Source organism: Acanthisitta chloris, unplaced genomic scaffold, assembly GCF_000695815.1.
Source record: "Acanthisitta chloris isolate BGI_N310 unplaced genomic scaffold, ASM69581v1 scaffold3545, whole genome shotgun sequence".
Lineage (NCBI taxonomy): Eukaryota > Metazoa > Chordata > Aves > Passeriformes > Acanthisittidae > Acanthisitta > Acanthisitta chloris.
The window spans coordinates 30,179-52,606 of record NW_008674126.1 but is presented as its reverse complement, the minus strand read 5'-3'; the positions used below and the strand labels follow the sequence as shown (position 1 = coordinate 52,606).

Below are 22,428 nucleotides of genomic sequence, written 5' to 3'. Positions count from 1 at the left end.
ACCAATCTGAAAGAGTACAGTTTACAGAATATTAAGAATGCTTAAATTCTTCAGTGATATATGCAAGATTGGAAAAGAGGATAGCTTTTTTAATTATATATTTACACTTGAACTTTTTCATTTAAAAATCGCTACCCATTTGTTCTGCCTTTCAAGAAGTCATTCATTGTCCACTTATGGACAGCAATAAGCTTTAATTGCAGAATTCTGTACAGGAAGGAAGTAAATACAAAATGAAATCTGTTTTGTTTCAGTAATTACCAGACCACATGCACTTATTTTAAAGGTAGGAAGGATCTGTCTAGTTGCCAACCTCACGCTTTCAAGCTTTGAGATGTTTATTTCCTGAGCAGCTTGAATAAAACTCAGATTCTTGGTAGAAAGCTAATAATTTCCTGAAGCAGACTGAAATTAAGTGGTATAGGGTAAAACATGGAGTTTAATAAAATGTGGTGTCTCAAACAACTTCTTCCACCTGCCTGAGGCTGAACATGCTGCTCCAATGATTCTGCAAGCTGGCTCCAGCCAGTGATGCAGACAGAGAGCCCCTGAAACACCAGTTTGTAACCTCCTCTATGCTCTGCACCCAACTCTTCTCCTTGTCTTCAGAGCCTGGGCTTGCAAATTCAGTGAGCCTTGCTGCAGAAGGCAGGCAACAGAAGGTGAAAATTATTTTATCACACCCGTCTCCCTGCTCCAGCATCCTGGCCCCATGGGACTACGCAACACAATCCCTATGTGTGCATGCACTAGACAATTGACACATACAAAGTAATTCTGGTAGGAATGCACAATTTCTACAGTGTCTCCTTTCAGGAGGAGGTGACCTTGCAATACATTTTCAAGCACTGAAGTTTCCTGAAATAAACTGCTGAAATTCAGGTATCTGTATCAAAGGTCCACATTATGGACAATAAAACTCTATAAATTCATTTCAGTATTTCAGTACTGATATTAAGGAAACAAGAATCTGAGCAAAAGGAGATTCAAGACCTTTCAGGAGTCTTAAGTCTTTAAAATCTTGTACTGCAGAGTTTAGCAAGGCTATGTTTTTAGCACTCGTTTTCTATCCTGTCATTTTATGTCAAACCATCGATAACAAGCATTCTCCAGTAGCTAGAGCTAAATGAAACCTTCTGCTGTGCCTTACTATTTTAAAGCAAATCCATTGCAGGGGGGAGCAGAAAGTACAAGAGAGGAAAGCATTTATAAACTGTATCACAGAACTTCAGTCATAAAAGCCCAAGCAACCCAAACAAACATTTCAGTCAGTCTCAAATACACCAATGTATTTTAAAGCGAGATTTGCTGCGGCGTAATGGCTTACTCATTTGCTCTTTGCCACTACAAAGAGCTGTTATCTAAATACATACAAGCAATACTCTTTCTGATGTCTACCAGCATCTCAGTACATAACTTTCATTCAAGCTTAAAATACTGAGGTGGAACTTAAATTCTCTTCTGTACATTTTAAGAAATGCCAGACCAAAACAAACCTGGTAAAGCAGGAGAGAGTTCGTTATATCCTCCAAATGAAGCATTCCGGACAAGTTTTCGGCCATCAGCTCTTGGAGAAAACACAGATGAAATCCCAGCACATGAAGAAAACCTACGTCGCACTGGACCCTCTTCCTTCATGAGTTAAGGTGCTTGTGTAAGGATTATGTTCTCTGTGAAAGCTGGTTAGCATTAGCTGCTTGGAACAAGAGTGTTGCAGAAACAGCCTTTTACCTCACATTCTGATGAGTAAGATACAAAAGGGAAAAAAAACCCCGAACAAACAAACGAAGGGCACACATGAAAAATGCAGCGAAGAGACAGAGGCTGCCAAATCAGCAGCGAGCCAAGCAACACTATACTCCTCTCATCAGAGCCATTAGGATGCTTAAAGTGGAATGCCTATTCTTCAGCTCACTGCATCTCATTTTTGACATCTCAGTTTGGTTCTACTCATTTCTAAGCACACAAAAATGGTGATTATTTAGGTTTTAAAGATTCCTTAAATCTAGTCCCTGTTAGCCTTTCAGATCTCAAATTCTATTGCACAAAGCACAACTCATGAGCTATGTGCCTTCCCTGTTTGATATTATGGTACTCTATGGGAATCTGAAAAGGGAGATGGTTTTCATTATACCATGTTGAACTTTGCTGTTCAAGCACTCACCTAGCTAGTTTTTATCAGCTAACTGCTGTACATGTTCGTTTCTTATTTTTATTTAGAAGGTGAGATGATAGCTTTTTCTCCTCTAAAAACTCTCACATATTTATATATATAAACTAGCCTGACACCTAGAAGAGTTGCACTAAATAATCTGCACAAAAAGGGCTTTTTTATTATTAATGCCCCAAATATTTTATGCAATGAGTAAGACACTTAAATGGATCAAGTTAAATTGCAAGCATAAAAAGCATTCCAGTAAGTTGTACTTCAAGACTAGAAACCTGCTGATCCAAACTCTTCATGCTAGCAGCTACCAGAATAAAGTCAAATAAGCTCTCCCTAACATCTTTCACTGCTCATTAGATCAACTGCAAGAAGCCTATGACTAGTGTGCATGGCCACCCTCTTTCATATGTGGAATTTCTTTCCCATTTGGTGTTTCTCTGCAGATACCATTTTCCCCACCATATCTTATTTGTGACAAAATAGCCTCTGAAACCTTCTCTGTTTGCTGGAAAGCAGAAAAACAAGACACTAAGAACTGGCTTGAAAATAAGAACTTTCATTCTCCCTTACTCCATACTAGAGATCTCCTTTTCCTGCAAAGTGAAGCACATTCCACAAATTAAATCAATACTGGTACAAATGTGATTAATTACCAAATAAAACTGTTTACTCCATCTGCTTGTGCAAAGAAATGTACTTCATATTTGTGGTTCAGTAACTTCAGTTCACATTCACTCAAGGACAATATAATATACTGAAGTGTTTTATAACCCCATGAAGGGCTTTAATTGTGAAGCGTGCATGTGCATTAGTACCTATATGTACATACACTAAGACACATACAGAAAACACTGAAAATAATTTTTCTAATTATGAAACATAGTATCTCCAGGATCCCTTGCACCACTAGAATTTCTTCATGCCTCTTAACAGACTATTGTCCCAAGATATGACAAGGAAAAAGTACTTAACAGAAAAAGAGAAATATGAGGCATCAATAGCCTTCAATAGAAACCATTATATATGGTATGAAGAACACTATTCACTTGAGCACAGGGAGTGGGAAAAACTGGATGAGCACGACATGTATTCAGGCCTGGCTCCATTTATCTGTTACTTTGTCTCATACTTTTCTCAACTGAAGCAGTCCTTGTCCAGATGCCCTGGAAGGAACAGATAAAGCAGCTGAAAAACTAAAGGAGTGCAATGGTGGGGTGATGAGGAAGAAATGCAAGGAAGAACACCACTTTTCTTTTTTTTAAAATTCCTAATAAACACAGCTCTGCATCACTTCTCCAAATCTATCTTAACTACAAAATGGAGCAACTGCCTTGGTCCAGATCTATTCAGAATGTGCATTTTCTTTTTTCCTAATTAAAAATCAAGAGAAAGCTGCAGTAGAACTCCCCTTACACACAGAAGGAACTGTATACTCTCATTACAGATCTATCTTGCCTACTTAATGGGGCTGTTATCTTCTCTTTCAGAGTCAGGGCTATGACCCCACCTGGAACACTCTGCTGACACCGGTATCAGGACGTTTCCATGTCTTGTACTGGAACGGCTGGGTCACACAGACTAATGAAAGGTGAGCCTCCACCACCAGCCATCCGCACGCCACTTGGTCTGCAGCTGCCTCTAGCTGCTGGGCCAGCCAGTGCTAGAGTCCTACTGACCATTACTCTGCCTGTCTACCAGGTTCTTCCACAACTTTGTCTTCTCTCCCACCTTATGTTAGGCCTACTAAAAGGCAGCTAGACCTCCAGGGGTTTGAGGAAACAACATAATCCTGAAGGCCTTCTCCACGCCCTCTCAAGTCCCTTGACACTGTTCGAGTAGCCAAACTGTAAACAGGAACAGATTAAAATGCCTCCTTCTCCTTCCTATGCCCTTTTCTCCATTTGGAAGTGAAACTGAACTCTCTGGGTATAACTAAGAATTTCAGTAAAGATAATGTTACGCTTCCCCTCTCTGAAGCTCTCTCCAGTCAAGGAAGTTGTTACCCAGGTATTCTAAGCACCTTCTGCTTTAACTCAACAGCAGCACAGGAAAGGCAGACTCTGTGCCTTTAGCCAAAATGTAACTCTGTCTCACCATGACAATGAAGAGGAAGAAGAAAAAAAATATAATTTAAGCTTCCTCCTTCATGGTCCCCCCCCATCACTTTCATATCTCACTTAAATCTGCCGCAGTAGTAAAACAGATAATTACATGATTTGACTGAAAATTCACTAGTTCAACTTTTCAACCACTTGTGATTTATTGTGCCTGCTGATACTTGTATGCACATGCTCATTTACTTCACCTACTTCAAAGCAGCTGTTGCTGCAGAGACAGCTGACACACAACTGAAAGGCTGTTAGAGCAAAAGGAATCTGTAACATTTAATAAAAATCAGCATTCTTCTACATGGTATAATTCTAAGCTCAAATTTATTATAACTCTTGAGCATTAGCCTGTGGTAGCAAAGGGCTTCCTGCTCTCCACACACTCAGCATTCAAAGCTCTTGGAAACCCTTTTAATGCCTTGCTATAAATTTGATTTCTGAAAGGACAAAGAGGTACTTTTAAATAGTGGAGAGTGTTTTCATTTGCATGTTCTATACATGATATCAGAAAGGGGCAATTCATTAGCTATCACATATTAGACATAATTATTAGACATAATTATGTATTATATATATATTAGGCATAATAATTCTCCCCTCCCTGAAAATAAATTCAGACAGAATAGGTAATTTAGTGATTTTAGACCAATGTCCCAGGAAGCCTTCTCTCCTTTTGATATCAGTTCTCAGTGTCTTAATAGCTGATATACTTAAAAAATCCGCTAACATATACACAGCTTGGAAGTTTACACAGCTTCAGAATACTCACAAACATAGCTACAGCCAAGTCCAACTGCAGAAGTCAGACATAGCTGAAAATCCTGCACAAACAAGAAAAGACTTGCACTCTAGTCTAAATGCATCAGGTGTGTGCCACAGTGTATCTGTACATGAAAATATGAGTTTTCTCCTAACAGAAGTTTATCTCATGAAAGCAGGCACCAAACTAAGTATGCTACTGAAAGGGACAGAGTCTCTTGGTTTCTCTGTTTTATATAACACCAAAATCAGTAGGAAGACAAAAACCCACATGAAATATTTAGTTCATCTGTCTCGGGCCAGAGGGTGAGGGGCGGAGCACAAAGGGAAGAATTAATTCTCAATCTGTGAATTTCTCTTTAGAGGAAGAAAACTTATCTGTTGCATACATTTTTCTAAAGGACAGAATGCATTTCTCATATCAGCTATTCAATCAGGGCTTCTTCAGTAGTAAATGCTGGCTGAAAAACAAATCATAATCCTGTGCTCAAAACATTCTTCCAGGATATTGCCTGGAGCAAAATGTGATCTCAGTATACAAAACAAAGTCAAATAGAAGACGCATGCAATTCAAATGGCTCAGGAACACTTCTGACAAAACCTACTTTTAGCTTTAAAACATTTCTCCAATGGAAAAATATTTATAGCTGAGAAAAACATAGGCTCTTTTTTTTTGTTTTGGTTTTTAATTGTACAGCCCAAGCATGGAAAATTGAAACTCAAATCAAATATATCTGGACTATCCAACTGAGGAATTTTTAATAGTCCTCTTTATATAGATTTTAGAAGTTTAAAGCAACAAACATTATACAAACTCATACAATAATAAAACTAAAGAGTATATCTAGCGATGCAAAGTAAAAAAATCCTTTCCCCCATAGAGGTACACAAGCAAAATTCAGAACATTCTTAAAACCAAACTCTGTGAAAGCTAAGGGGAAAAGGAGGAGAAAGGAAAGTTGTTGGTGTAGTAGGTGGTGGCAGAAGCTTTTTAGACTTGCCCTTCAATTCTGACAGTAATTTGCCCTGACATTTTGACAACACTACCTTTTCCAGAAGAATTCTCCCCCCAGTCCAAGAAAAGGTAATGTCATAAATAATTCACTACATGCAGTATAAGCACACTCTTTGCAGCATGCAGAAAATACAGACAGGAAAACTGCTAGACTATCATACCTATAAAAGTTTTATCCAACACCCGATGATGTATGTTGATTTCAAGTGAAAGTGTTTTCTCCTATTTAACAAAAAGGGTATTAAATACATACTTGCCTTCAGCACCGATATTAGATTCAGAAAAAGATATCTAAACCATGAGGCTAAGCGTAAGAGTAGTTTAGAGAAGCAAGTTCCTTTCACCAGTCTTCCGTTTTTTTAGCAGTTCCAAGTCCAGTGCACCTTAGCCGAGGAGTAATTCCAGAGGTAAGCCTGAGAGTTGTTATGAATGAAGACCAAGGCTCCCCATGCACTGTTGGCAACTGTACTTGGCTGCACCTCATCATTTGCTAGCAGCCTGCTCAGCTCCTCCCACACGGAGTAAATAGGCTTGCTCACTGCTCAGGTTTCAACGTTTGTCATCCCAGCCCTTATGAAATAAATTCTCAAGGTCAGAGCTCAGGTTCAAGTAGGCCAGCTCTGCAGAGACTGTCATGGAGAAAGAGAACTTGCTTGAGAAGTTTCACAGCAATGAGCCCTGTTGTGCCTTTTAAACCCAGTACCACACTTTCATAAAGCTATAACCCACACAGAAAGGAGTACATGCAATTTAGTCAAGCCACAAATACTGGGTGGAGTAGCATTTCAGAAATGGCAAGTTTTAATAAACACACAATGACTTGCAGAGAGGAATGTGCCGAAGTATGCATTGCAGTAAGTAAGGAGAAGGTCAAGATAATACATTCAGGAGACTAAGCACACAAAGCAGAATTTATCACATTTTGCAAGAAATTCAGTCTGGTAACACAGACTAAAATCAGATTATTTAAGGGTCCAACTCCTTCCTCAATTACTGTGACCAGAACCTCACTCATATCCCATTTGAGACAAGTATTACTAAAGCTATTCCAAGTAAGTGAAACAATTTTTTGGACCTAGGGTTCCAGCTCCTCAAGGTGTGCTGTCAAAAAATGTGAAAGTGACTACCCGTGCAACTGGGGTCGGGTCCTTGCAGCAGTACAACAGATATTCATCCAGAAGTACCTAAACAACAACCAGTCCACTGATTACAAAACACTTTTAAAAAAGCTGCAAGCTGTATAGGTCAACAACAAACCAGCTTTAACTTGTCAGCTGCCTCAGGTAGAGGCAGAGGATGTTACTGCCTCAGTAACATCCAAATCTTCTATTTTCTGGGTCATTATGCCTCCAAAGGCATCTCACCCTTTCAATGGCTAAAAAGTGTTCATTAGGACCAACTGCTTGAAAACATCTATTCTTCACTTTTCACCTTCTCTCACATACAAAAACAGTTAAATTTGTATTTTCTCATATGCAGCATCCTGTGCATTAAAATCCTAGCACTACCACAATCCCTTAAATGTTTACTCTTGAGCAGTTTAAAGTGCAAGCTGAACACAGCCAAAAATGCACTTACTCTTCCCCTAAATCATCTTCACCACCTCCTTCCAAGTCACATCATCATCATCATCATCACTGGCAGACCTATAATTTTGTTTCCACTGTCAATCCACCTCCCTGCACCTAAGGCACTTCTGTTTCTCAGTCACATAACACACAATATGCTTTTGTCATATTGCAAATTGAAGTGACAACTACTACTCCTCAACTGGAAAAGAGAAGCAGATCCTGTTTCTTATCTCAAGTCAGGCTTCTTCTGGGCACACACTTCCACAGCTGATCCTTATTTGACAGCTGACTGGGAGGAAAAAAAAAAAGGGAAAATAACTAAAATCTGCCTAAACACAAGCCCAAGAGAAAGAAGCTGTTAATGTAGCTCGAAGATTTACATCCTTCATCATGCTTTTCCTAGGCAACACTCACATTTTCACCCCATCTACATCTCAATGTTTTGATTAAAGACAGGAAAAATACAACAAAGTGACCCTATTACAGAATTTTTAATACTACTATCCAACTAGATTTCTCTTCACCATGAATAGACTTGACTGTTATTTAAGCATCTACGCTGTCTTCATAAAAATTTGCAAATATATTTTAACAACATATTTACAAGTTAAAAAATATTTGAAACCAATTATGAGACTTCTATTTTTTTACATAAATTTTAAGTGATCACTATTTCTATATTCATCCATTTTATCAAACAAATAAAGCACTATGTCTGAGATAACAAGATTTACAATAATCCAATTTACCAGGGATAATTTGACAAACACATTACATCAGCAAGCGGAGTTCTGCTTCACAACTTTTGAAAACGCAGTCTTGTACTTGGTATTTTTCAAGTTAAATTTTTAACTGCAAGAAAATAATTTTTTCAATTATTCCTTTTGGTCAAACTTGCAGTAGGATAAAAACCCAGAAAAACTCCAAAAATAAGCTTGATAAAAATTTCATTGTTTGCCCATTAATGGTTAATAACATTTTCAACCATAAAGTGCAAACACAGAAAATGAACTAAAATCATCATTACACCGTGTGTCAACTGCCAGAACTGAAAGACAATTTTTAGCTGTTCTAACACCTATATTCACTACACTTTCAAAAACATTCTTGTGGCAAGTTGGCAAGGCCATGCTGCCCAGTAGAAACTAAAAGCACACCATCCTACTAACATAAGCAAAGCTTTACAGATACAGATAACTCCCCATGCTCATTACAGTTTCCATCAAAATGCTACTGAATTATTTAGTTCTAATGCCAAGACTGACAATTCTAAATAAAATATTTATCAAAAAACATAGTATGATCATTTAGTATGTTCAAGTCATTAATTGCAGCATTATGATCAGGATTAGCTTATTCTGACACTAGTTAACTACTTGATGGGCAGGGCAGAAATAAATTAAATCCATAACAATTCAAATTAAAAGTTCATCTCAGGATCAGTCTTATATGTGGCTGAGTTAGTGTTTTGTTACTAAAATTCTGAACTTCCTGCTTTAATTGTTTGAGATCCATACAAGCATAAAATCCACCATCAGGTTTTTTTAATACATTTCTGTCAAACAACCCTGTTGAAGCTTTCTACAGATGTGTGTCTGACCTACATGCCAGTCTGTAGCCTCAAAGATGATCTACTTCAAGCCTCAGAATAAAGGAGAATGCAACTTCAAGGACTTTAAAAATATTCCATAAAATAAGTCACAACTTTTCCATGCAAAGATTATACAGAACAGTGATATTGTAAACAGACTTCTGCTGAACAATCACTAGACAATGCTGCCAGATCAAACCATATTCTACATTCATACAACAAATCTGCATTGAACTCCAAAAAGCCCACCTCCATCTCCAGCTCAGGCAACATCCTAAATTCCATCTCACAAGAGTGACAGAAGTCAGGAAGGAGGAAGATGTGCCTTAACCTAATAAGCCAAGTACTGCAAATAGAAACTTTCTGAAATCCACAGCTATAGTCATGTAAATGAAAACACAGTATTTATATACAGAAGCATCTAAAATGATGAAATACATCCCACTTACAACTTTACATTGACACAACACATGGTTTTCTTTGTTCCAAACAGGGAGTCAATGGCCCAAACTGATGTTAAATGTTTACCTCCACTCCTTCATATTAAGACTCAACTAAGTTTAATCATCTGTAATACTTGTCATTAGGACTTTGCTTAAAACACAAGCAGAAGACACAAATTAAGCTTGCTCCAGTAAATTTTCCAAGAGACAGTCACTGAGCCTCTCCCTGGACAGCTGACGGCCAGCTAAAGAATCCAGCACCCATGGCGATGTTTGCCTCCTGACACCAAAATTAGTGCTGATTGCTGCAGAGACTGCCCCTTCACAGGTTTTGTTTCCTTTCAACTCACCTGGTTTTGAGCCACAAGCTCTATGCAAAACTTGGCAACATAGGCTCTTTTATTCAGGCAGCAGGATACACAACAGGTAATGGCAGCCAAATAGCATTCAACAACGTAGTATCATAGAAGCATAGAATAGCCCAGGTTGGAAGAGACCTTAAAGATCATCTTGTTACAACCCCACTGCTGTGGAAAAGGACACCCTCCACTAGAACAGGTTGCATAGAGCTCCATCCAACCTGGCCTTGAACACTTCTAGGGATGGGGCATCCATAGCTTCTCTGGGCAACAGGTTCCAGTGCATCACCACCCTCCACAGTGAAGGATTTTTTCCTAATAGCTAATCTAAACCTATTCTCTCTCAATTTGAAGCCATTCTCCCTTGTCCTGTCACTACAGACCCCTGCAAATAGTCTGTCTTTCTCCATCTTTCTTGCAGGCCCCTTCAGGTACTGGAAGGTTGCCATGAGGTCACCACAAAGCCTTCTCTTTTCCAGGCTGAATGTGGCCAGCAGGTGATTTTGCCCCTTGTACTCTACCCTCATGGACCCCACCTGGAGTGCTGCATCTGGCACTGGGGTCCCTAGAACAGGAAGAACATTGCCCTGCTGGAGCTAGTCTAGAGGAGCACAACCAAAATGATTAGAGGGATGAAGCACCTCTCCTCTTTGGAAAGGCTAATAGAAAATTCTTCAGCAGCATAAGCTAAGTATCCATGTCACAGCTCCCCTTTATATACATTTAATCAGTTCTTTTCAGACTGTTTAATACATTTTTCTGGTTTTAATCTCTTTTGTCCTGTGCCTAGCATGATGTTCAATTGTTTGTTTACATCACCCATCTCCTAAGAATGCATTCAGGTGCCAGGGACTGAAAGTACTCCATTTGAGTTCATAGTAAACACCTTTAAATTCTGTATCTAACCATTTCCTATGTTACTGAATATTCTCATCATACAATGCTAGAGGTATATTGTAAAGAACTTTGTTAACTGGATTTCAGTTACAACAGTCAGCCTCAAGTACTCCCAACATTAAACTCTGCTCTACTGCATATTTTTCAGACTTTCACAGCATCTCTCTTCCTTCTATGTAATAAGCTCATATTTTCACCAGCACTTTAATTTTACTATAGGAATAACTACTACATAATATTCACCCAACTTTTAAGTGTGGGTCAGCCCCCTACATAAAAATCAAAGCTACACCTCCCAAGTTGCAGATAGGCTACAACTTAGTAATTTGTGGGTTGCTGAAACCCAACTCACATCATACCTTTTCACTACTCAAACTGAATGCAAGCCAAATTCCTTCTTTCATGAAATTACAGCCTTATTTCTAGTAGGGCTTCTGGAAGACTAAGTCAGTGGTGATTGATGCTAAAAAAGGCAAATACATTTAACCAGCTTAAATTCACTTATATAAGGCCTAAAATAATCAGAGGAGGAAAAATCAGGACAGAAGATTTAGTATCTGCAAACAGTTTGATGTAGCACAATCAAGTTTTAGTGCATTTCAAGCCCATTTTAATGATTTTCCTATAAGTGAAATCCCTGAAAAAAACACGTTTCACTTTAAACATAAGTGGGAATAGTAACATTAAAAGGAAGAATTTATTGGAATATTCAAACACATTTATCTAACTACAACACTTGTCTAGTAAAGGATACGACAGTACTTAGAAAAAATAACCACAAAGTTCCTTAAACATAATCAAAAATACAAACAAGTTATCTATGAATATTATACAGAAAATATTTCCAGACTAGGCATAACATAAGACAAAGAACATCAAGTGCTGCTCCAAGTGAGGTAACAGCAGCTCCTAGAAAATACATCAGATACAGTGCATAGTACTGAAAATGCTACAATAATAACTCTTAAAATTATTGTAACTCTAAACCACTAAAAGACTACCACATTCAGCTACCTTGGGTTTCAAAGTTGGTATTTTTCTTATCTAAATGGTACTGAATGGAAAAACAGGAAAATTACTCAGTTACCTGAGACAGTGCGTTCATTTATTGCTCTGATGCACTGATATCATTACTTTGACAAAGCAAGATATAAGAGTTAGGGAGACTCACACCAAAAAAAGGTAAAAAATAAAAAACCGTCTCAGAAACACTACTCACAGGAAGACCTAAAGGAAGCAAAGATGACTAGCATGGCTGCCAAACATAAAAAAGGAGAGAATATTAATTTTAAATGACTAAAGTTTTCACCAAGAACTTCACACACCATAACAGACATGTCTAATGATATGTTAGGCAATAAGACAATCCAAGCAATTTCAAATACAAATGAACACAAGGAGAGCAACTATTGCTTGTTGTTTTGTTTCTGGAACAGCCTATCAACATGTCAGGTCTACTAGTGAGTTTCAGTTTGCACCCAGTCAATTCACATGGATCCAGAGAGTTTGTTTTCAACAGGTTTAGCAAGGCAGAGGGCCTGTTTGAAAGCTGGCAAAAAAAGTAGTATTGAGACTTGTCTTTCCTTTTCTAAAGAGAAGGATCTTTCAATAGAAGTAATTGTTAGAAGACCTTAACACAAAGGTTCCAGGTTTAGGTGGTAGGTACATTCTGTGTAAAGACACAGCTTATACACTGAGAAAATAATGTTACCATCGGTTATAAAACTACACACAATGACTTACATCACGTGGACTGTTCTCCCATCCCACAAATCATAGCATGCTTTAATGAACTAGTGCAGCACGTAACATTTTTTCATGTTTCAGATTAATACAAAGATACAAATAATTACGTACAACATTTCAATTTGCTTTCTTCCTTACCTCCTTATTGTAAATGGCAGTGGCTTTGAACCAATATTTGGAACAGATAATTAATGTCAGAATTTAAGTTCTTGAAAACCTCTGGAAAAAATAGCTTTGTCTTACCATGACTATGAGCAGTTCCTGGGCTGAGACATGGTTGGAGTAACTCTTTGGTTGGAGTAAAATAGGCCTCTTTCCCCTGGTGCTGGTTCATTTTTCCTGGAGTCATAAGCTGTGATTCATCGCTGTTTGTTACCACTGCTGAAATACAAAGTGGATGCTCATTCAATGATGTTATGTGCTTGTGCAAAGATGTCTGTTAAGAACTTCACTGCTGTTTAGGAAGCTGGTATTCAATTGCTGTCTTACAAAACTTTTCATTCTAGAAAACTGGGGTTTCAAACCAGAGGTTTGCTTTGGAGAAGATGGCAGAGAGAAACCAATAAGACTGGTCTAGGACACAAGGCAGAAGATCAAAACTAAAAATAGGAGGAGGCTGGAAAGACTGCTACTGAATACCGATACAGAACTGAACTGTTACTTCATTTCTGAAATCCTTCTTTCTTTGCCACTTTTGTGATAGTTTTTGGCTTAGCTATCAGCCAACAACAACTCAGCCAACCAGGAAACAGCTTGGCAGATCAACCTGTGCCAACATGAATATATGTACATACATCATAAGAAACAAGTCTTCATAATAAAGATCATGTACAGACTCTGTCAAGGCAAAGGTTAAAGCAACAGAGTTACTATCCTTGAACCTTATCAGTCTAAAAGACTTGTCTGGTGGTGTTCTTACTTATTTCTAAGATCACCTGGTCAGTCACCCTGGTTAGTTTCTGTACCTTTCCTTAAGCTGCACAACAACAAAACTACCTTATTTTCATAGAGAATGACTGACTCAGTAACACTTGTCCTGTGAAAGCAGATGTACTGACAAAGAGATCAGAGAGGGAAACAAGCAATACTTAGTACAGCAGAAAAGATGAACTTGTAACACTGCTGATTTTAAAAGCTCCCAAGTTTTCCTAAGAAGATCAGAAGACTGAGTCAAACCAAACAAGTTCTTTTCCTTGGATGGACTCTGCAAAGTGCAGAGGCCCTTTTCTTAGCTTCATCACTACTATTATTACAGTAGTGGAAGTGTAAAACATGGTCAGTGTAAAAGGTTGCATATGAGTTTGTTCATTAAACCCTGAATAAAACTATACGTAAAAGGTATAGGGCAAATATATTCAGAAAACTTTAGAGAAATATTCTAAGTAAAAGAATTTACTTAGTACTTAGAAAGGGGGGGATGAAACAAAGAAGCTTAAAAAAAAAGACTAATCAGTGATAGACTGGGAGTTTCTTACTAAGCAGCTGGCATCGCCTGTTTGTTTGTCCTTGCTCTACACTGACATGCACACTTCAAAGAGAGGAGATACTAACCAGGGCCAAGAAGGAAGTGGTAAGAGGAATGGGCCCCAAGAAAGGAATTTAGGGATGCACCAGCCGGGCAAACAAAGTAAGATCCAAAAGGTAACTAAGAACCTGCTGAAGCGAAACAAGTCAAGGTAGAAGCTCACAGCAGGATGTTATCTTACCTTGCTAGATGTGTAGAACACTAACCTTAGGATTGCTTTAGCTTATTAACACAAGGAATACCGCAAGTTAAGCAACATATGTAAAAAGGCCTAACTGTAGAATAGAAAATATAGGTAAAAAGTTAAAAGGTGTACAATAGGTCGGGGAACCGACACACGAAAGCACCGAGACGGGAATCTCCAGCTCTGCGACCACCAGGAGGTGGGAACAGACTCCCTAGCAACAACGGGAACAGCGTCCCTAGCAACAGATCGCGCATGCGCAGAGCGCACCGCAGCGCTCCACGGGGCGGGAATGGAAGAGTCTCCCCCCGGGGCTGTGGGAAGGGTGTGCGCCCTTGGCGGAGCACAGACTCCCCGGCCGCCCTGCGCTGCTTTGCTTGCTGAAGCCTTGCTCAATCAATACATTTCCTAATTGAACTGGCTCCTGCCAATTTATTGGGCCGCAATTTATAACAGAAGCATTTTTCAGCAAAGCCTAGAATGAACACAAGGCAGTATGAAAAAATAAAAAAGTGCTTGAATATACAGAGAAGGGCAACAAGGCTGGTGAAGGGCCTGGAGCACAAGTCTGATGAGGAGCAGCAGAGGTTGCTGGGGTGGTTTAGCCTGGAGAAAAGGAGGCTCAGGGGAGACCTTATCACTCTCTACAACTCCCTGAAAGGAAGTTGTCACCAGGTAGGGTTCAGTCTCCAGGACAAGAGGAAACAGCCTCAAGCTGTGCAAGGGGAGGTTCAGATTGAGTATAAGGAAAAGTTTTTCACCAAAAGGGCTGTCAAGCATTGAAACAGGCTGCCCAAGGAAGTGTCACCATCCTTGGAAGTATTTAAAAGATGTCTAGATGTGGCAACTTGGGGACAGGATTTAGAGGTGGACTTGGCAGTGCTGGGTTAACAGGCATTTTCCATCCTAAATGATTCCACGAAGAATGCAAGGATTACAGGATACCTACACCTGTATGTACTATTTTTCTGCATCAGATAAACCATCTAAAGCTCTGGTACAGACAACTATACCCTATGTGAACTGCTGCTAAGGTAAAATATGCGAGGAAATAGAACAAGGGAGGTGAAAAGCTCATTACACCAGTTCAGAATTCAAGTCTGTCAGTGCCAGAAGGCCAACATTTCAAAGTACTGACTAACTTTGTTGCACTTGTAGTACCACCAACCTAGCTTTTTATCGTCCTGCAGCTACAAGTAAGGGAAAGGGAGGAGACTGATGACCTGATTTTTATAGGTGCCTGCATAAGTGCAACTGTAGATTCTACAGTTGTGTTCAGGCAGTTAATGATCTCTATGAAGAAACATCTTAAGCATCTTAGAGGAGAAGCTCTGGAACCTTTAAAGACAGAGATATAATCAAAGCAAACTATTATGAGGAAAAGGAAAAGGTACTTGGAAAGCAGAGATAAGAGAGAAAAGTTAGTGTAGTAGCAAACCTGAGTTTTCAAGTTGTCATTAAATCAAACACCTACCACTTGGAAGCAGATCTTTTTAAGAGAGTAGATTTAATTAGTACATACTAATAATTTGTAGAGGCTCCTTGGATGTTATTTATAGCTTCTGATGGATTGATTTTATAAACACTACAAAAAACGTATGATATGCACATAGGTCACCCATTTACTGACAAGTTGTCATAATCTTCTAGCTAATTTTGAACTCATTTGAAGCACAGAATGATTTTATCCTGGAATTTCATTACATTCACAGAATAAAACCAAGCGATACTGAAAAAGAACAATGGTAATTTACTCTTGTGACCCTGCTCATTTGTGAAATAAAAGTTAGCACAAACGAATAAGTTATGTTTCTAGTCAAACTTGTTCTCTTATTTACCCAAAATACCAAACTGGGTTTTGGACTGATGTGTCCCCATGCACTTGCAGTGAACTATTGGCAAAGTAATCAAAACCTGTAAGTTTCAAAAAGCACACTCAGATTCTGACTAATCTTCAAAGCACTCACACTTCCTAGTGAGATTTGATGAGAACAACCAAAGTACACTTTAAGGGTTTTTTTAAATGACTGGGAGAGGTGAATAATGAACTTTTCTCCACTAAAAAAAAAAATAAGGGAAGCATTTGGATGAGTGGTATACCAGGTAAAATACTTTCCCAAAAGCAAATTTTCATCATACTTCAACTTCTCAATTATGATAGAGAAGAAAACCTAATATTTAGCCCAGCAGCCTATAATGTAAAGACACATGCTAACTAGTATGAACATATGTGCAAACACACTGTAGGAGAAAGGAGTCACTTACTTGATGGTCCATGAGAGTCTCTGTTATCACCATGATGCTGTGTACACATACAATTGAAGAACGAAGAACAGCAAACATAAAAATCCAGGCCAGGAAGAAGCAAGTGCACAAAAAGCAGCATCAGCGGGAAAGAAGGACAATGAAAACAGTGTTAGTTCATAACTAAAATACAACATGCACCTCAATGCCAAAGGCAAGACCTCAAGGAACTTAGCAGTTCAGAAGAGTTGAAGCAACAAAACTGACAAATATGCTTATAGAAAAGCCAATATTAGAAGCCATCATTAGTAAACAGCAACGGCCTCAACTGCTTATTCTGAGTGGAACCCCTCCATCAGTAATTTAGTGCTCACATGACTTAATACACAACATTTTTAAAGAAATAATGAGCTGCAATGTTTTCAAAAGATTAACCCTCTGAAGAAAGCTGCAAAAACCCCACAAAATTTGTTTCCAAAAGAACTCCACTTTCAGACAAGCATTTTGGAAAGAAAAAAAACCTTTACAGCCATCAGTAATATGCAAGCATTAATGCTAGGTCCAAGCCTAACTGCTTTTGCACACAAACACAAACTTAGAAGCCACAGAAGCAATTCATCTATGAACACAGATAATGTTTTAAGTTGCTTAGGATGCAAGACAAGCAGTGCAGTTTTAAATTTAAGAGAATATTTTATATCAAAATACTTTCATCAAGTAGTATAAAATTTTTTTCTGCCCCACTGAATGCACTAGAGAAGGGTCATTACATAGTAATAGTCTGTATTCCTTTCTGACATTTCATCTGGAATCTTCTTTAAAATCATTGCTAACCAAGACCACAGTCGAGGCTAAGATCCCACTCTGCTCAGCTGTGTACAGATGTGAGGCAAATGTCACCTATGTCTTAAAAGATTTACTACATTTGAAATCCATGAATATTAGAAAAGGAGAAAACAAGTACATTGATCAGCATCAACATTTCCTCCTTAAAAATAAAATAAATCCAAACATTATATATCTTCTATATCCCAAATAGAAAACTTGTAGTCCATAAAGGAGAGAAATCCTTGCCCTGCCCTAAAGAGAATCCAATCTTGCCTCTTTTATCAGGAGCAAAGAGAACAAAACAAAAAAACAAGACCTTTGCAAGCAGGAGTCTTGTCTTGTACTCCTGATCTCAAAACACAGATTTATTTTTTTTTAAATCCCTCACAGCTGGCTAGGGGTGTTAACCTGACAGTGCAATGTGCAAGTGTAAAGTATTGCAATGAAAATACAGCAACTGCAGTACACATCATTGCAAAGGTGAGGGAACCCTTCTCTCATAATTTTGCACTTTCTCGAACAGGACTTGATTAAACAAGAAAAGCTGAAATAAAATAAAAGTACACTTGGTAAATAACCTTCTAGTTCTGTCAGAGACTAAATTTAGGTCAAAGAGTAAAACACTGCTAAAGGAATCCATGAACTTACTGGATAGGTTTAGGTACTAGTACATGAAAAGTATTCAAGAGTTCAATGGCTTTCACAGAAGAGTGTTTCTTTTCAATGTACAGATAGCATACTGCAGACTAGGAAACAATATATGTTCAGACTAGAACTGCACTATCCTACACTGATTTTAGATTCCAGAGAATAGTGACTGACAAGAGAGCAAGAAGCCTGCAGTAACTGTATAGAAATCCAGCAAGTGACTGAAGGATTGGGAGCACTGCTAGTCAGTGCTGGTCTGCTTTCTTTCACATTAGAAGCTGCAAAGCAAGAGAACAGAACTGAAAAAATACATTGTAAACAGACATATAAGACCTGTATTATCTGAGACTCAGACAGCGTGTTCACTCAGTGTGTACTTACATGTTGAAGAAGTAGGAGTGAAAAAGCACCAGAGCAGGTCCTGTCTCACTGCCTGCCTCTCAAGCAGCCCTGGCCAAGATACAACATGACACCACAGAGCAGGGCAACCCGTCACCTGAGACCATGATGCAGGGGCTTTTCATGTAAATATTTTAGCACTGCATGGTTAATCCTATGAACGGGTACAAACAGCTCCTACGCCAGAGGCTGAAACACAAGACTGTCTAACTCTGTCCTTGATCTTTGCCAACAGACATTCTGTTTACACCCCAAACTGCCTCTGTTGCTGGTCAACCCCTCTCTTCATTGGAGGTGTTTGGGTCTGTGTATTTACCTAAAACCTACAGAATACATTCTTTTTAAACATGGATGCAAGATGCTAAGGTACTGAAATAAGACTATTTTGACCAAAAAGACCTCTTAATTTCCCAGTGGCTTACTGCACCTATATCATCTGCAACTCCTGTCACTGCAGACTGGGGATCCAAACCACTAAGGGAATAAAACATGACAGTTTTACTACTACCATGTTTTCTCTGAAAAGAAAGCCCTCAAATATTCCTGTCCATCACCTCCCACAACTCTTATTCTAAATATACAAAATTAAGAGAAACAGACACGTATTTTCAGAGACACAGCCTACCCTTATTTCCACATTGATTTAATTGATGACTTGGACTACAGATTACAGAACGAGTCTGTTGACAAAGCAGGTTGTCAACATTACATGATTGACTTAGCTTCTACTGTGGCACATTTACTTAAAAATGTTGCTACCAAAACATACAAAACCTAGTCCTCATCACAGTAAAGTTTTAGATTAGGATTTAAGAATAAACACAGCAATATAAAGCATCACATGAGACAGCAGCCATAACTCTGGCTTTATACAAAGGCAGCTCATGTGTTTCAGACATTGATTTCTGATAAGTAAAGCTCATAACAACTTCTGCTAAACTTAAAGTTACATCTTCCAAGTTGTCCTAAAAAAACCAAAATCCTTTTCCTGTTGAGCAGCAGGGTAGAAGCAAAAGCCTATGTCATGCTAACATGTCTGAACCTCACTACAAAAGTTAAGTTTTATAAAGTATTATATTTACCATCAAAACCTAGAGGTAAGTTTTTTATGGAGTTTAAATGCACATTTTAAAGCCAAGCTAGAGTTCTCACACTGCTGAAGGCAGACTTTTCCTAAAGGCAGTCTCTGATATGTGCAAATCATTAAGATTTATCAATCTACACTTAAATTCAGGACCACTAACCCAACCTGCAAATCTGATCAGTAAAGAGGACTTTTATTCTATGCTTCAAGGTACTTTTATGTCTGTTGATGTATTTAAACAGCAAGGACTGACTGCACAAGTTATATCACAGGCAACCTCTTTATTAAAATTATGTTTTGGGATAAATTAAAGGTGACTAAAAATTACTAAAAAATAGTTTTGAAAAAGAATTGTTTACACAAAGCATTCCTATATAATACTCCATGTCCCGGGCCAGTGAGGATTGTTTAATTTAAATTATTATTTAATAGAAAGATAGGCAAAACCTGTTCTCAACAAGAACTCAAAACCAAAGCATCTACTATTCTGCATTGGTTTAATGGCGTCAGACTACAAAAATAGTTTGCTGGGGTGTCACAGCATTTGTGTTCAGATATATATTCAGTACATATCAACCTAACTGTCAGACAAGAAAAGTATTTTACGTAAGACTTTTCTCCCTAGACTGATTCTGGAAAGAAAAGATCACAGCATTAACTTCTGTGATCTCTGTTTTTATTTTACATGCACGCCAAAAAAAGCAAATGAGAAAGCTGACACCTCTAAAAATGGCTTTTTCAGCCACCCCCCCCCCCAAAGGGCTTAAAATCATGGACCAAAATGTTCATCAGTACTCTTCGTGCATGTTGCAACTGATGTATTTCATGAATTTTGATCAGACAAATGGAACCTAAAAAACTCAAACCAAACAGATTGCAGCTAAAAGTCTGGAATATTTATAGATTTCAAACATGATTTAAAAAAATTTAAAATTCTTGGAAGTCTTAGGATTTGCATTAACTCAAGGTCTTCAGAATTACTGGGTTTTTTTTGTATTTATTTTTCATATTTTTACTGCAATGTACACCAGACCAAGAATATTGGACTACCACATAAGCTTCCAAAAATGCTTTTAACAGCTGTAGTGCAGCACAGAAAACTTGACATTATAACTGCAAGTAAGACAGACAATTACCCCAACTAGGTGATATTTTGGGAAGAAATGCCTGGAGTAGCCTATCACAGTATACCATCAGTTTAAAAAATATTATTCTGAGATAGCACTTCAGCTGCCTAAGCACATTGGATGAAAGGCAAATCTATCCTTACACTTCACATTCTTACAAAAAGACTTGGTAAAATATATAAGGACTCATTTCAAGATACCTTCTTAAGATCATGCTATTCTGAAGGCATGTCACAAAAAGAAACTAGCACATTTTACATTGCTTGGAAGAGTTTTGCAAACCATTACTTTTTGGGTTTTAATTTTAGTAAACAAGGAGCACAGCAAGTGAATCGACAGGATTTTTCTAAGAAAGTGAAAATAGCCAACTGCAGTTGAGAGTTGATATTCCTAGTGTGTTGCACCTGGGATACAGATGCATTGGCCATGCAATAAACCAATGAATTTGTTTCTTACAGAAAAAAGCCAAGTATTTTCTCAATGTACTGCAACATAGTTTGTCTCTAAATTCATCACTTAAGATAAAAACAGTAATAAAACACATGATCAAATGAATTGCTCCATGTAATAGGTGGCAAATCAAGTTTGTACGTAATGAAGTTTTGAACATGACCCTCACTTCAGTTACAGAAAACATACCCTGTTTTGCCTTTGGGAAGCAGTACTTTGTATCTGAAAGCAGCTTTGGAAACTAAAAAACATTTCCTGGTTCAGCTATTAAGAGTGCTTCTACATCACACAGCTTGTAGAAAAGCTAAATTCTTACATAATTTCAACATGATGATGAGGACAAAGAAGCTAGTGCCCACTAGCCTTACTGGTTTTTAATTGTGCTTAGAAAGAAACAGCTTCAATACTTCAGAAATTTTATAATCAGTACAGATTATCAACTCTTCCACCTCACATTACTCTGACAACATATAATTATCTCTCCTCCTGCCTTTTCTCCTCCCATTCCACCAAGAATTACATTACTTTTTCTATTGTTCATAGCCATTAACTAGTAAATTGCCAATTAGACTGAATTAGTTTTCCTCAAGGACTCTGAAACACACAGGATCAAATCCAAAACTGAAACGTTTTCTGACACCCAGCCCTCTTGACATGAGAATCTACTACACAGTATCAATTTAAACCCAATAAGAACAGATTCAAGCCATTTAACCCTCTTCCTGAAAAAGCATCTTCACATTTATCTGATTACACAAAGGCACATTTAAGTTACTCACTGAATTTCTGTCAAGTTCCCCATCAACTCGAACAGTCTCCATGCTGAAAGGGCCTGCTGTCTGTCTCTTTATCAGTTAGAGTTCTTCCATCCTGCTATTCGAGCTCCTAGAAAAGAAAGGAAAACTATAATAATACAATTCCAAGGTCTGAAATCTGTTAGAGAGCTACACTTTCTGTTCGCTAAGGTTTAAGAGGGGAAATAGTCTTATACTGCAAACTGTGCGTGTTATGGTTCCTTGCAAAATGTGGACATTACCCATAGAAATCAACTTTTTAGAACAGAAAGAATAGTTTCAAATAAAATGGCCAAAACAGAAGCTACTAACAGATGTAAGTGCTTACTTTTACAAATAAGGAAGAGTTCTGCAAAAAAACGAAGCCCACGGGTTTTGCCCTGTATTTCCCCTTGTTTCAGAGTTCCCAGCAGTACACCACTCCCACTCCACAGGCATGCGCACCCAAGCTGTATGGGAACAAAGAAAAGCTATTCTGGAGCAGGCAGA

At 38.2% G+C, this 22,428-nt stretch overlaps 1 protein-coding gene across 1 annotated transcript in view; it reads right to left on the bottom strand.

The window, feature by feature from the left end:
• The window catches only part of OSBPL8 (oxysterol binding protein-like 8), a 55,371-nt gene extending 33,405 nt beyond the window's left edge, over positions 1–21,966 (bottom strand). Inside the window, exons 1-3 of the mRNA XM_009075206.1 lie at positions 21,925–21,966; positions 16,631–16,667; positions 12,900–13,037 (exon numbers count right to left, since the gene is read on the bottom strand). Of these exons, the coding sequence (XP_009073454.1) occupies positions 12,900–13,037; positions 16,631–16,667; positions 21,925–21,966 (217 nt within the window). The remainder of the gene's footprint in view (positions 1–12,899; positions 13,038–16,630; positions 16,668–21,924) is intronic.
• Between the last annotated feature and the right edge of the window lie 462 nt (positions 21,967–22,428).